Source organism: Trachemys scripta, chromosome 6 (assembly GCF_013100865.1).
Source record: "Trachemys scripta elegans isolate TJP31775 chromosome 6, CAS_Tse_1.0, whole genome shotgun sequence".
In the NCBI taxonomy this organism is placed as follows: Eukaryota; Metazoa; Chordata; order Testudines; family Emydidae; genus Trachemys; species Trachemys scripta.
In genome coordinates, this window is record NC_048303.1 from 95,637,984 (window position 1) to 95,651,485 (window position 13,502).

At 39.8% G+C, this 13,502-nt stretch overlaps 1 protein-coding gene and 1 long non-coding RNA gene across 2 annotated transcripts in view; one reads left to right on the forward strand and one right to left on the reverse strand.

Moving 5' to 3' along the window:
• Positions 1 to 13,502, reverse strand: part of GNA14 (G protein subunit alpha 14) — a 49,971-nt gene that overhangs the window by 6,476 nt on the left and 29,993 nt on the right. The window contains exons 2-4 of the mRNA XM_034774064.1: positions 11,986 to 12,170; positions 7,061 to 7,215; positions 5,004 to 5,132 (exon numbers count right to left, since the gene is read on the reverse strand). Coding sequence (XP_034629955.1) covers positions 5,004 to 5,132; positions 7,061 to 7,215; positions 11,986 to 12,170 — 469 coding nt within the window. The remainder of the gene's footprint in view (positions 1 to 5,003; positions 5,133 to 7,060; positions 7,216 to 11,985; positions 12,171 to 13,502) is intronic.
• On the forward strand, positions 11,618 to 12,161 carry LOC117879108. Its single transcript, XR_004646172.1, has 2 exons — positions 11,618 to 11,776; positions 11,889 to 12,161. It is a non-coding gene; the product is annotated as an uncharacterized LOC117879108 (long non-coding RNA).

Below are 13,502 nucleotides of genomic sequence, written 5' to 3' on the forward strand. Positions count from 1 at the left end.
GTGTACAGTGCTCAGTTTATTTTTTATTACAAATATTTGCACTGTAAAAAACAAAAGAAATAGTATTTTTCAATTCACCTAATATAAGTACTGTAGTGCAGACTATCATGAAAGTTGAAGAGCCAACAAGTCCACTCAGTCCTACGTCAGCCGATCACTCAGACAAACAAATTTAGTTACAATTTGCAGAAGACAATGCTGCCCACTTCTTGTTTACAATGTCACCTAAAAGTGAGTGAGAACAAGGTGTTCACCTGGTACTATTGTAACCGGCATCACAAGATATTTATATGCCATATGCCCTAAAGATTCATTTGCCCCTTCATACTTCAACCACAATCCTAAGCAGCGCAGACCGACACATGTTCACTTTCATCATCTGAGTCAGATGCCACCAGCAGAAATTTGATTTTCTTTTTTGGTGGTTTGGGTTCTGTAGTTTCCGCATCTGAGCGTTGTTCTTTTAAGACTTCTGAAAGCATGCTCCACACCTCATTCCTCTCAGATTTTGAATGGTACTTCAGATTCTTAAACCTTGGGTCAAGTACTGTAGCTATTTTTAGAAATCTCACATTGGTACATTTTGTGTTTTGTCAAATCTGCTGTGGAAGTGTTCATAACACAAACATGTGCTGGGTCATCATCCGAGACTTCTATAACATGAAATATATGGCAAAATGCAGGTAAAACAGAACAGGAGACATTGAACTCCTTGGGGGAGAATTGTGTCACAAATTTAATTAACGCTTTTTTGAATACGTATCAGCAGCATGTCCTCTGCAGTGGTGGCAGGGAAGGGGCATACAAATGTTTAGCATATCTGGCATCTAAATACCTTGCAGTTCTCACTTTCAGGTGATATTGTAAATAAGAAAGCGGCAGCATTATCTCCCATAAATGTACACAAACTTGTTTGTCTTAGCAATTGGCTGAACAAGAAGTAGGACTGAGTGGATTTGTAGGTTCTAAGGTTTTACAGTGTTTTGTTTTTGAGTGCAGTTATGTAACAAAAAAATTCTACATTTGTAAGTTACACTTCCATGATAAAGAGATTTCAGTTCACCTCATACAAGTACTGTAGTGCAAAATACTATTATCATTTGTACAGTGCAAATATTTGTAATCAAAAATAATATAAAGTGAGCACTGTACACTTTGTATTCTGTGTTGTAATAGAAATCAATATATTTGAAAATGTAGAAAAATATCCAAAAATATTTAATACATTTCAATTGGTATTCTATTGTTTAACAGTGTGATTAATCACAATTAATATGTCAGAGTTGAGGGTTGTGCATTAGAGTGTCGTGTGCAATGTAGTTGGTTCTGTGTTGAAAATAACAAGGATTTTTTTGTAAAGCTGAAGAGCCAGCATACATTTTGATATGATGCTGCTTTGGTGGAAGGACAAATGCACTGATGCAGATGTGCATGTTATAAAGGAACATAAGAATTGATCTACATTAGCAGACCTGTGGCCCATCTAATCCTGTTTCTTGCCATAACTAGTATCTGATGCGTCACAGAAAGGTGCACACACCACATCGTGGAATAAGCACTACAATCATACTAATAACCCTTTTTTTCTTCAAGCGTTTCTCCACACAGATTTTACTTTTGGTGCTCTGGCACCCCATGCGCAAGAGATCAGATTCATCTGATGCTCTGCTGGTGCCCTTCATGCCCCCTCACTTCCCATAGTGGAGAGCATAAGGGCTAAGGCAGCTGCAACTCTGTTCCTTCTTACCACTCCTGGCTGCAAGCCAGAACATTGCAGTGTCCTCATTCCTTGCTCTAGTGAGAAACTAGTTTCGCTTTCCAAGTGTAATGTTTTAGTTAGCATACTGATAAGTTTTCTTTGCCGTTCAGCCCTCCTCCCCGTTTAGTATAGTGAGAGGGTTTCTTCTGTTCAGGAGATCTCCTGGTACAGGCCCTTTGTGTCGGGCCTGCAATCATACAGGTACTCCAGTACACGATACAAGATGGTGGAGCCTCAGTTGCCCATCTTGTGGTATAACTATGCCTGAGACTTCGTAAGCAGCTCAAACATGATGGGAACTATTCCAGTCATAGAATATCAGTTTGGTGTTCAGAGAACTAATGGGTATTCTATTTGGCTACTTTTTCTTTACCAGCAATTGATGAAGACTGCCTTGTTGGTAGCCATCACATCAGCTACAAGGACAGTAACGATTCAAGCTTTCAGGGTGCGCCTGCTGTATCAACTTTATCACAATGACAGTCTTCATCCAAAGTTTCTGCCCATGGTGGTATCTTAAATGGATTGGTGGATGTAAAACTTTTTATGGTTTTCTTTCCTCCTCCCTAACAAAAAATGACTTCAAGTGTTAGATGTTGTTAGGACAATGTCTTTTTATTCAGACGGGACAATCAATATCATCACAGACTAAGTGGGTCAGCTGCGAGCAGCGGCACCGGAGGCAGCAAACAGGGCGGCTAACAGGGGAGTTTGAGAGGGAGTTTGCAGGGGGAGGTTAAGGGGGAGGGAGGAGGGCGCGGTGTGTTGTGTGCTCTGTGTCCCCAGGTGCTGAGGGCAGAGACTGCTTACCTGCCTCCCGATGACTGCTTGCTAATCACCAAGAATGGAATTTGTGTGGACAATCACTCAAACAAAAAAATACAGCTATTCACCCTGCAGTAAGTGTAGTTCTTTGAGACGTGTTGCCCACACACATTTCCCATCCAACTGAGAGGAATCCTACTGGCAGAAGAACTGAATGCAGGTTGCTATGCCCCATCCCTTATATCCTCCACTACAGAAAGCGAGTGGGTAATTCAGAAATATCTGATTTTGTATACATTGAATGTATGTGAACCGAGAGCAGAATCTGCATGGCCAGCACATTTCTAAGAACTATGGTAACTGTAAGGTAAGTAATTGTTTTAACGTGGATTGATTTTCTCATTATCCATGTAACTGTCTAATCCCATTTTGACTCCCAATAAACATTTACTATTACATATTGTGGCAATGAGTTCCACTGGTAAATTATATATTGTGTAATGAACTCCCCCCACCTTTTATTATTTTTAAATGTATTGCCTTTCAATCCCATTGAATGTCTTCTTATTCTTGTATTATAGGAGAAGGTAAATAGAAGTGCTGGATTATCTACTGTCTATTATTCATTACTGCATATTTCTATCATGTTGCCTCTTATTTTTCTCTTCTCTAAACTGAACAGTCCCCATCCTTTCGATCTTCCCTCTGGAGTTCCTTTTTCCGGCTAAGATAAGAAGGAATGATTTATATATAGATATAATAGTTTCAGGATTCATTATCTCATTCTCTAGACATCCTAATATTTAGTTTGCTTTTTGGACTTCCACAGTGATGCCCAGACTGCTTTACTATGTGGTTACAGTTAACTGAGAACCCAGGAATGTGTACGAGTACTTCAGATTATACCTTCCAATACACACTGCCTGGCATTTGTCAATAATGTACTGATACATTCAATGGGGGAGACCATGGGGGAGCATAATCTTTAATTTGACTTGCTAGCTCATGTGAAAATTGAGCACTGTTAGCCACCTTAATCATCGGGGGGGGAGAGCAATAGCATGTCATAGTATGGAACCTTGGGACATCCCCGTTAACCTTTTGCTATGCTGACGTATCAGCCTACTGTTTTTCTCTCTTAAATGTCTACTGCATGACAGTGCTTTACTGATGATTTCTTAGGGCTCTAGTTTGAGAGTCATGAGACCTGTGCTCTATAGATCAGCTACAGGACCTCAAGCAAGTCCCTCCACCTCGCTGCACTTTAGTTTCCTTAACTCTAACCTAGAGCTAATTATTCAGAAGTGCTTTGAGATTTACAGATGAGAAAAAACATACTGTATATAAAAGCGAAATACTATTTTTATTTAGTGGATGTGTTTACAGAAAATGCAGTTGTGCAACTTTAACTTAATTTGTGGAAATTTCCAATATTAAAATAAGAGAGCAATAGGAGATATGGAGGAGAAGAGGGGACAACAGGACCAGGTGGAGGGAAGCAGATGGTTGTGGATCTGTGTGTGGATTGGGGATATGGGAAAAGCAGGGCTATCTAAGGAGGAGTGAAGCAGGGTTTGGGAGGTGGGCAGAAAAATTTGAATAGAAGAGAATGCCTAGTCTTGCTCTCTGGTGTTTTTCCCCCTCCTCCATGACCTAACGGCACACAACATTTTTCATTGACATGCATTAATGCTGGCAGATGGTAACAAGGGAGAGGATGCACTGATGGGGACAGCTTGCAGTCAAATATGCCAAAGAAGTGGAGCTTGCATGTTAGCTAGGGAGGCAGCTTCTCAATCTGATTAGCTTCTTGTGGTTCATCAGAGTGGAAATCTAGTCAGATGGATCTTACTAGGGTCCTGCTCCCTACGACTCAAGTTGGAATCAAGAGCTAGAGGGAGAGCAGAGAGGCAGGGAAAGTGCGGATCTGGTGATGGGGAGGAGATCTACTGAGGCTGGGAAAGTGTGTCGGAGAACTAAGTAACTGCTGGATCTGGACCATTCTATCAGCATCCCTTTACAGTGATAAGTTATTTCTCTGATTTGACAATAAGTAACTCTTACGTTGTTGGTAATATCTTCAAGCTAAAAGTTTGAAAAGAGGCCTTTGACATTTTGTGTGATGTGTTTGTAAGCAGTTTGGAATACATGGTAACTGGGCTTGTTTGGATATAGGAAGTTTTTTTGTTTGTTTTTTTATTAAATTTGGCCCAGAGTCTCAAAGAGGAATAGATTTTAAATATCCTCTGGAAAAGTTAGAAAATGTCATTTAAAAAAAAAAGACAATTTAATTATTCTCTAAAGAGTTACTTATTGAATTTAGTCTCCAAATTCAATCACTGAAGTGTAAGAAACTGATATTAATCCTGTTTTGAGTGTAAGGCTCACTGTAACCTTAAGGGTAGAGTCTCTGCAGACTACTTCATAAGTCATATCTTTTAATTTATTTCATACATTGCCAGAATACAGTCAATCTTACCTAAAGATAATGTTTTCTAAATCAAAAGGATACTCAATAATTCCCGTAGTTGGCACTCTGACTCTGAGAATATCTTGCTGAGTTGGCACAAATGAGGGCAAGGCAATACGATCGATGTCAGTAAGGTAACTGCAAAATAAGATATATATATATATATATATATGTGCGTGTGTGTAAGTAAATGTTTTGATGTAATGAATCCAAATATTTAGTCAGACAAAACATTTAATCAAAATATGGAGTAGTAAGCATAATCATTTACCCACAAACCAAGTGGAAGAACCATATACTTAACATAAAGAACCTGGTATAAATTATTTCTCTTAACTACCTGCAAGATATGCCTTGAATTTACAGATACCCACTTATTTATTCCATACCAGAGGCATTTACCAGGCATCCCCAACTTCCTCAAAGAGTTGATTTCATTCTTTTCTGGAGTAAAAAAACCTGCCATGTAGGCAACACGTTGTTCCAGTATATACAAAGGGTGGCATCTTCCCTTCTCTCCAGAGTCTCATGTAGAGGGGCCCTACATCTCTTCAATTTACACAATTGTGTATAACAAGTGATATATTTAAGGGAATCTCTACACTGCAATTAAAATCTGCAGCTGATTCGGGCTTGCAAGGCTCTGGCTGTGGAACTGCAGTGTAGACACTCTGGTTACAGCTACAGCCCAAGTTCTAAGACCCTCCCACATTGCAGGGTCGTAGAGCCCAGGGTTCCAGCCCAAACTGGAACATCTACACCACAATTAAACGGCACAGCAGTCCGAGCCCCAGTCAGCTAGCCCGGGCCAGCTGCAGGAGTCTAATTGCAGCGTAGACCTACGCTAAGGCAGCAGTAGGCAATAGGTGGACTGCAAGCCAAATCTGGACTGCCAGACACTTTTGAATGGAATCTTTTTATTATTGTCTCTGGAGTCTGGACCTTGACCAAAAAATAATTGATTACCCTGCCCTATGGATTGGATGTGTTTGACAGGAGTTTTCTTACTGCTCTTGATATTAAAGTGATTTATCCACTTTCTGTGCTTTACATTAACAACAGAAAGAAACAAACAGGTGTCTACTCAAATGGATTGATTAGTCATGTATAATTACATTTATAGATAAAGGAAATCAGTAAGTGTTTTCTGCCTTTAATGCAGTTAGTCTAGAAATCTGATTTCACAAGATTTGTGGTTTATAAAGCCAGGATTTAGTCAGACTATTGCATTCTTGTGCTTAGATAAGTAAGTATTACATGAGGAAGTCAGAGACCACTCAAGAGCGCTACAGATACATACAGAACAAGACAGATCCCAAACTATGCTTATCTACTGCAGAAATCACCCCACACTTAGGGAAGAAGGCTCTCTTATTTTTAATAGACAAAACACATTAAAGCTACCCTTTCTGTCTGGCCATCTGTCCCAAACAAATCTCAACTAAAGATGGTCACCAAAATCCAAACAAGTTACATTTTCATAACCAGGAACTCTTTAGTCTCCTAGAACAGATGTTTAGCAGAGCATGAATGTGAAAAGCACTTTTTCCTTCTTCGAGGAGCTATAGCAAATCACCAGATTACTTCTGTGACCTCAGAACTAGAATTTAGACCACACTAGACAACGGAAGATTTACCTCATAGTGAAGTTAGAGAACTTTCAAATATGGCTAATTTGTACACCAAATTTCATTCCCTAATTTACATACTTTTAAAACTACTGTTACATAAACTCACTGCCCTGCCTGCTTGATGTTCAACTGTTTTCAAGCTCTCCCCAAAGGGAAATTTAATTATGTACCAGCTGTGCTGACCTCAGCATTAGGAAGAAGGGTAACTGGCTAATGATTTCAGTGTGCTCAGAAAGAGGAAGATATTTGGAAACAAACATTTTACACAGAATTATTTTAAATTTTAGCATAAATCTCAGACTAATTTAAAAGGTGGGTGAAATTTTCAGACCAAGGGATATACAGGAGTAGATAATGTAAGCAGCGTGAGTCCACCACTCTTTGTAGCTCTGGAAGAAGCCTGGGGTCAACCTTGTGCTAGCACTGTGTACTTACTATTTAGTAGAGTCGGAGAGCTGGTATTCTCTCCGTCTATCATAGCACTCTTGGATTCCTGGATCTGCCCAAAGCTTCTTGATTGCTTCCACTTGTTTTCTTTCTAGCGCTGTTATTCTGTCCACCTCCACTTCTCTGATCAGCTGAGAATTTTCCTAATTAAATGAAAAAAAAAATGAAACCTGTATGACTAAAATTTGTTACAGGAGGATAGGTTCACTGGCTATGAACGCATGGAGTGTATCTTATACTTTAACTGGCATTAACGGTACGTTAATAGGAGAACTTCAACAAGGAGCATGGGGAAAGACAAGCAGCAAAAAGGTAAAATCGCCTGAAAAAACAAACAGACATAAGGAATACATCAGCACTGAGCGCCTTGTTGGCACCAAGGAAAGAAATAAGTCACCCAAACATGGCCATTATCTGCAATTCAGCACTACTGTATCCTATTGACAGAAGGAGATTTTTGTGGTAAAGAAAAGCATTCTAAGATAAAAGATTGAAAATCTCACCAACCTGATCACTTTTATCTCTATACATTTAATTAATCCTAATTAGATATCTTCTTAAATGTTTGCTAAACTGGGGCCATAGTGCTGTAGGCCTTTAAGATTTCTGTAAGGCATGAATGGAGCGCATGTTTCACTGAGATCATCTACAGTAAGAGCGATTCTAAGTTTTTTACCATGGATTGTGGTACCCTGAATCTCTGTTTTGACCATTGAACCCCTTGCAGTTATCAAACAGAAGAGGTGACAAAGGACACACACTCCTACTGCTGCCCTTTAGGATAGAGCATCTGATAAATAAAGGCATGTACTAGGAGAATGATAAAAGTTTGACTGTGGTTATAAATTGATGGCTGAAATTACATTTCTGCCCTTCTACAAAAGTGTAATCCCAAAAAACCTTCTGTGTACTTAATACTAGAAGAAAGCACCATTTATTCACTTGTTTAATGAAATGAACAATGTTTAGTGTTTGCCGAGGATTATGTGTGGCTCTCCTTGCTGTGAACTGGCAATAGGAGAACTAGGAATACCTGGTTTGCTAAGACTTCTGCCAGTACGTTACTAGCTAGATTATTTATACTGTTCTTTATGACCTATAATCTCATATTGTTTTTTCCCCCTCCAGGAGCAGTGTTATGCTGGGTTCCAACCTGGAATTGGGCAATTTTGTTTGAGGAAGCAATGAAACCATTCAAGTATTTGAGGCAGTAGATGCTCCAGACAGGATGTCTAGAACATGCTGTAAAAGCCATTCTGGTCCTAACAGGTTTGCTATTTGAACTTAATTTGGTGATATCTTTGCTTTAATTGTACTTTTTTCATATGATCATTTCAAGACGAAAGGTGTCTTGGTCATCCCGTACTTCTAGCCAAGTGTACACTGATGCTGTCACAGTTTCAGGGTACCTGTATTCTCCCCCCCATTCCTTATCATCCCTCAAGGGTATCCACTTAAGGTTTCCAACTCCAGTCGTCATCTCTCTTGAGTGGAGGTCTAGGTCTCTTTCCCCTCCGACAGGGGGGCTTTAAGGCTGCACAGTTTCCCTGCCTTACACTGTGGTATCCTCAGTCTGCCTACAGGCCAGCATCTGTGTTTTGCTTTCTTGCTGTGATAACCCTTCCCCCAGAGTTGTATACAATCCCCACAGTGATACATAAATGTATGTCAGTATGGTCCCCAAATATATTGCATGAGGTTGCAATATTTGTCACAGGTACATCATCTGAACCCATCTTAGATGCTAAATGTTTTGAGGCGGTTTCAACTTTAGCTAAAAATCAAATCTATTCTAGATTAGGAATCAGAAATTTTGGAGTGAAAATAAAATCTAAGTTTTGCCACTGACTGAAGTGTTACCAGGATTTCATCCAGAATAAATGTCCAGGCAGAACTGGTATCTGGCTAACTGACAGGGATACATTATAATTGTTTGCTGTATTTTAACACATGCAGAAGTTAATCCCTATTCAGCAAAACATTTAAGCAAGTTACACCTCTACCTCAATATAATGCTGTCCTCGGGAGCCAAAAAAAATCTTACTGCGTTATAGGTGAAACTTTGATCCACCGGAGTGCGTAGCGCCCCCCCGCCCCCCAGAGTGCTGCTTTACTGTGTTATATCAGGGTACAGGTGTAATTGCTTTGCTGAATCATGGGTCTAAGTACAAACTTCCTAGGTGAACAGTATTGGGTACTAAATAAATACACACATGGACCATTTAAATATCATACTTTTTTGTATTTATATATATATACACACACACACAAACAAACTTCAGTAAGCATCTGATTTTCCAAGACAGAAGATGATCCATAGGGTGCATGCTGTAATAGACTGAGGATGAGCCCTTGAAATCTCAAGGATATGCATTAAACTTTTCAACCCTTAAGTAAATAACAGCGAAGCCAGAAAAAATACTGTTTCTCTGGGGAACACAGTGGGGAAAAAACAAATTGTTGTTATTCGTACAGGGTGAAATTCACCCTGTGCAAAAGGTTAGGCAAGGCCTAACCACCACTTAAGTTCCACTTTAGCCATATTTTGAGGGTTTAAGTGGGATGTAAGTAGTGCACAGGCTACACTTCTTGATCCTCTGCCCAGGAGCAAATGCTACTCATAGATTCTTATTACAAAGCTCTTGTTTGAGATTAATTTGTTTATTCAAGGTTTCAAATACTTCAAGCAAACTTCCTTTTTTTTTTTTTTTTTAAGACCTATTACTACTATTTTCTAGAGATCAGTGAGGGAAATCTGATGTCTATTTATTTTTATTAAGCGCAGCATGAGATTTGCCACACAGATTGTACTATCTGAAAATGAAGCAAACATTAGGGCTACGCGCATATTAATATTCATCATATTTTGGGGAATGGGGAGGAAGTTTCTGAAGTGGGAAGACCTGAATATTGACCACCTGCATGTTTTCAATCATCTGTTTTTCAGGCACCTATAGGGCAGGTGTCACAAAGACCTGTCAGGACTGTGCTTTGTATTTATTGTATTACGACAGTGCCTACATAATTTTTGGCCTAGCAGAAAGAGTTTTTTCTACCCTGAAAACTCTCTCTTAATTCCATACCCACATTTTGAAGTCCAAATAATATAGCCCAAATGCCTACTGTAAAGAAAATCTCAACAAAAAAACGACAGTATTTCACTGATTTATTTTCCACAGTAATTCATCAAATTCGGAATTACCTTTTTTGTTACAATTAATCTGCTCTTAAAAGTGCCAACATCAAATGTAAACTCTGATTTTACTAAAATATATCCTATTTATTTTTTAAATGTAAAGAATATGCTCTGACTGATAGTGCAGAACCCCTTTTGTACCTAAAGATGCTGTATGCACACTATAAAAAGCCTGGGTATCATTTCTTACGGGTTCATCACAAAAAAGGCTGAATGCAAGAAGCTAGATGAAATTAGTTATTGTCTTAAACAGGATAACAGATTGAGCTGGACAGTATTTACATCATTCCCATCCACACCTGTGTATTTAGATATTGGTACCTGAGAGGAGCGTGTACCAGGAAACAAACTTTGTAGCAGAAGCTTTCACACCCACCGTGAAGTACAATAAATCCTATAACCTTGCTTTCATTCACACACCTATAGAATTTTAACTTCCTTAAATGGATATCTGAGTTATGCTTCTTGTAATTTTAACTGCCTTGTTTTATTTTGGGTGCTGAAAAATTGAATTTTCTCCTGAATATATTGTAATCTAGGTGATGATGAATTTTATACTTTATTGCAGAATGAAGGAAGTGTCAAAGTGTGCTACTACAATTTAGGTAAATTGTAATGAAAATGTTTCAAAACAATTGCAAATGGATTTTGAACACTGCAAAATAGAAACAATTTTGAAATTGTGCAGAACACGGTTTTCTTGTTTTTCAGCCTGGTGTAAGATGCAGCCAAAGAGAACGAGATGGCCAGCAGCTTCCCCAAAGGGGGAGTTTGCTACTCATGGATATTGCTGTTAGGAAGGATTTATTTCACAATTGTCTAAAGTGGCAAAGCTCACATAGATAACTAATCAGGTACCATAGTGGGAACCAAGCATGTTGTCCAATTAGTGTTTCACTTCAGGTGTAGGATCACCTGGGTGGCAGAACAGTCCACAATATAGCAAAATGGAACATCTATACTGGCCGGCTATTTGGATTTAAGAATAACATTTTGTAACCAAACCGGTTTTCTAGCTCATGTTCCAAAATAAAACAGACTGAACTGGGGGAAAGGGACAGTGCCCAGGCCTTGCTCTGACCATCTTGTGCTTACCTCTGCCAGGTTCCTGAAGGATCTAACACTTACACCGCGTCTCCTTACGAGACAGGAGCACGTCGGCCTGTCACACCTACCAAACAACTGCGCCCCGCTGCGTCTCAGGGGGGCCTAGGCCGGGTCCCGCCGCAAAGGGCGCAGCTGCGCGGGGCTTTGCGGCCATTTAAATGCCAAGGCCCCGCCCCCTCCCAGCTGGCGAGGCGGGGCTCGGCTCCCATTGGTCGGGGGCGGGGTACAAAGCCGGAAGCGGCCCACGCGCGAGTGGCGGAGGTTGCCGCAGCATCCGGAGCTAAGGACCCGGAGTGAGCGGAGCGTGTCGAGCGGCCGCTCTCTGGTTACCCGGCCTTGGGCTCCCTCCGGGGCGGCCGGTCCTGCCAGGCAGACGCGGAACGTGACTTTGATTTCACTGCGTGAGTAAACCTGCTCCGCAATTGCTGCTTACCACGCGAGGCTGTAAGGGGTAATTGAAGATGCCCTTTATAAGGAGGTCTGTTAATTTTATACATGTTATGTATTCTGCAGGATACTTGAGCAAGTAAACACATGCTAAAGGATGGCACATGTGCTGAAATGTTGAAGTCAAAGGAAGTAAACAGAAACTGAAATTGTATGTTCTTACCTTGTTTTGCTCAGATGTGTACTGTATTTTTAGAGTATCCATAGCTCTGATCATCGCTTGTATGGCGGTAAATATGTTTTGATAAACCAGTTTTGTGAAGCTTTTCCTATCTTCATCTGTGTAACCTGACCCATGAATAATCCTCATCTGTTTAATAAAGGTGCTTTTTCCACTTTCCCCTGTGCCTGCAACAAAACACAACATGAGTAATGCTTGCATATGTTTCCAGGGCTGAGTAGTGAATTGCAAACTAGGTCTGTATTACAGAGATTAAACCTGACTTCACAAATTCATTCAACTCTGGAATTCAGAAACTAGCTTCCTCTCTTGTTACTGTTCTAACTCTCTGGATAAAATTTGCATATTGTATGTTTCTCATTTCCTATAAAAATTAAGCCCGATTTACATAGGAGGCTGCACCTGTGATGCAACTAATAAAGCAGCCACAGTGGAGTAATTCCACTAAGCTCCAATTTTGCCTGTGCCTCTATTAAAGTAGTCTCCATGCTGGTTGCAGGCATTTAGCCTTCTCTTTTTCTTTTTTGTGGGCTATATTCACATTTGACTTCTAAATCTGAGATATGCTAAAGAACACAATGGCCAACTTTGATTATGGAAATTAGATTTGCTTTGGCCACTCTCAACAAGAACTTACATAGACACCCCCCCCCCTCCCCCAGTATGCCATTGCTTTAGGGAACATCAGAATAGAATATTTGTCATGGGTCATTAAGTACATCTTTGAGAATTGTCACTTGTTTATCAAACTGCTGCTGACATAATAAGTACAAAATCAGGAATGTTACTCTGTAGCCAATGCAGATTAATAAAAAAAAGTTCTTTTTTATACCAGGCAGATCAGGGTAAAGGAATCAGGAAGGTGTAAGTGAAAGAGAGGGGATGATCAGCATTTTCAGAAATTCATGCAGAGGATACTGTTATATGGGAGATTATGTTACAAGTGTTTTATAAGGCATAGATCAATAATGTTTAATTATGGGGAGGAGGGTCAGAAATTTAATATCCTTAAACAAAACTCTAAGAAGTTCTCAAACAATAGATCATCCTACAAACCAGACTACAGGCACTACATAAGGAAAAGTTTATTGTGAAAGAGAAATCTCTAACCATGGAACATGGTATTCTAAATATAGCGATGATTGTCCTTGTTTTAAGATTTAAGAAGCTATGTATTGCACTTTTGTGAAAAATACTTTAAAAATCTTGTTTCTATCTCTGAAGTTTTCAGGAGGACTTACTGGCATATCTGCAGACAATGAAGGTGGCATTCCCTTTGAGGTTTACTCTAACCATATGGGAATCAACTGTTTGACTGGTAACCCCAACGGAAGGCCCCATCTTGTATCCTCAGGGGGCCTTCAGGTGGGAACTGGAACAAAACTTGGCACTGGCTAATATCACAGTCCCTGAAGCACAAGGGAGAAGCAACAATATTTTGTTTTGAAAAGGCTGCTTTGCGTTCACAGTATTCATCTATTGGTCACAGCTCAAACTGG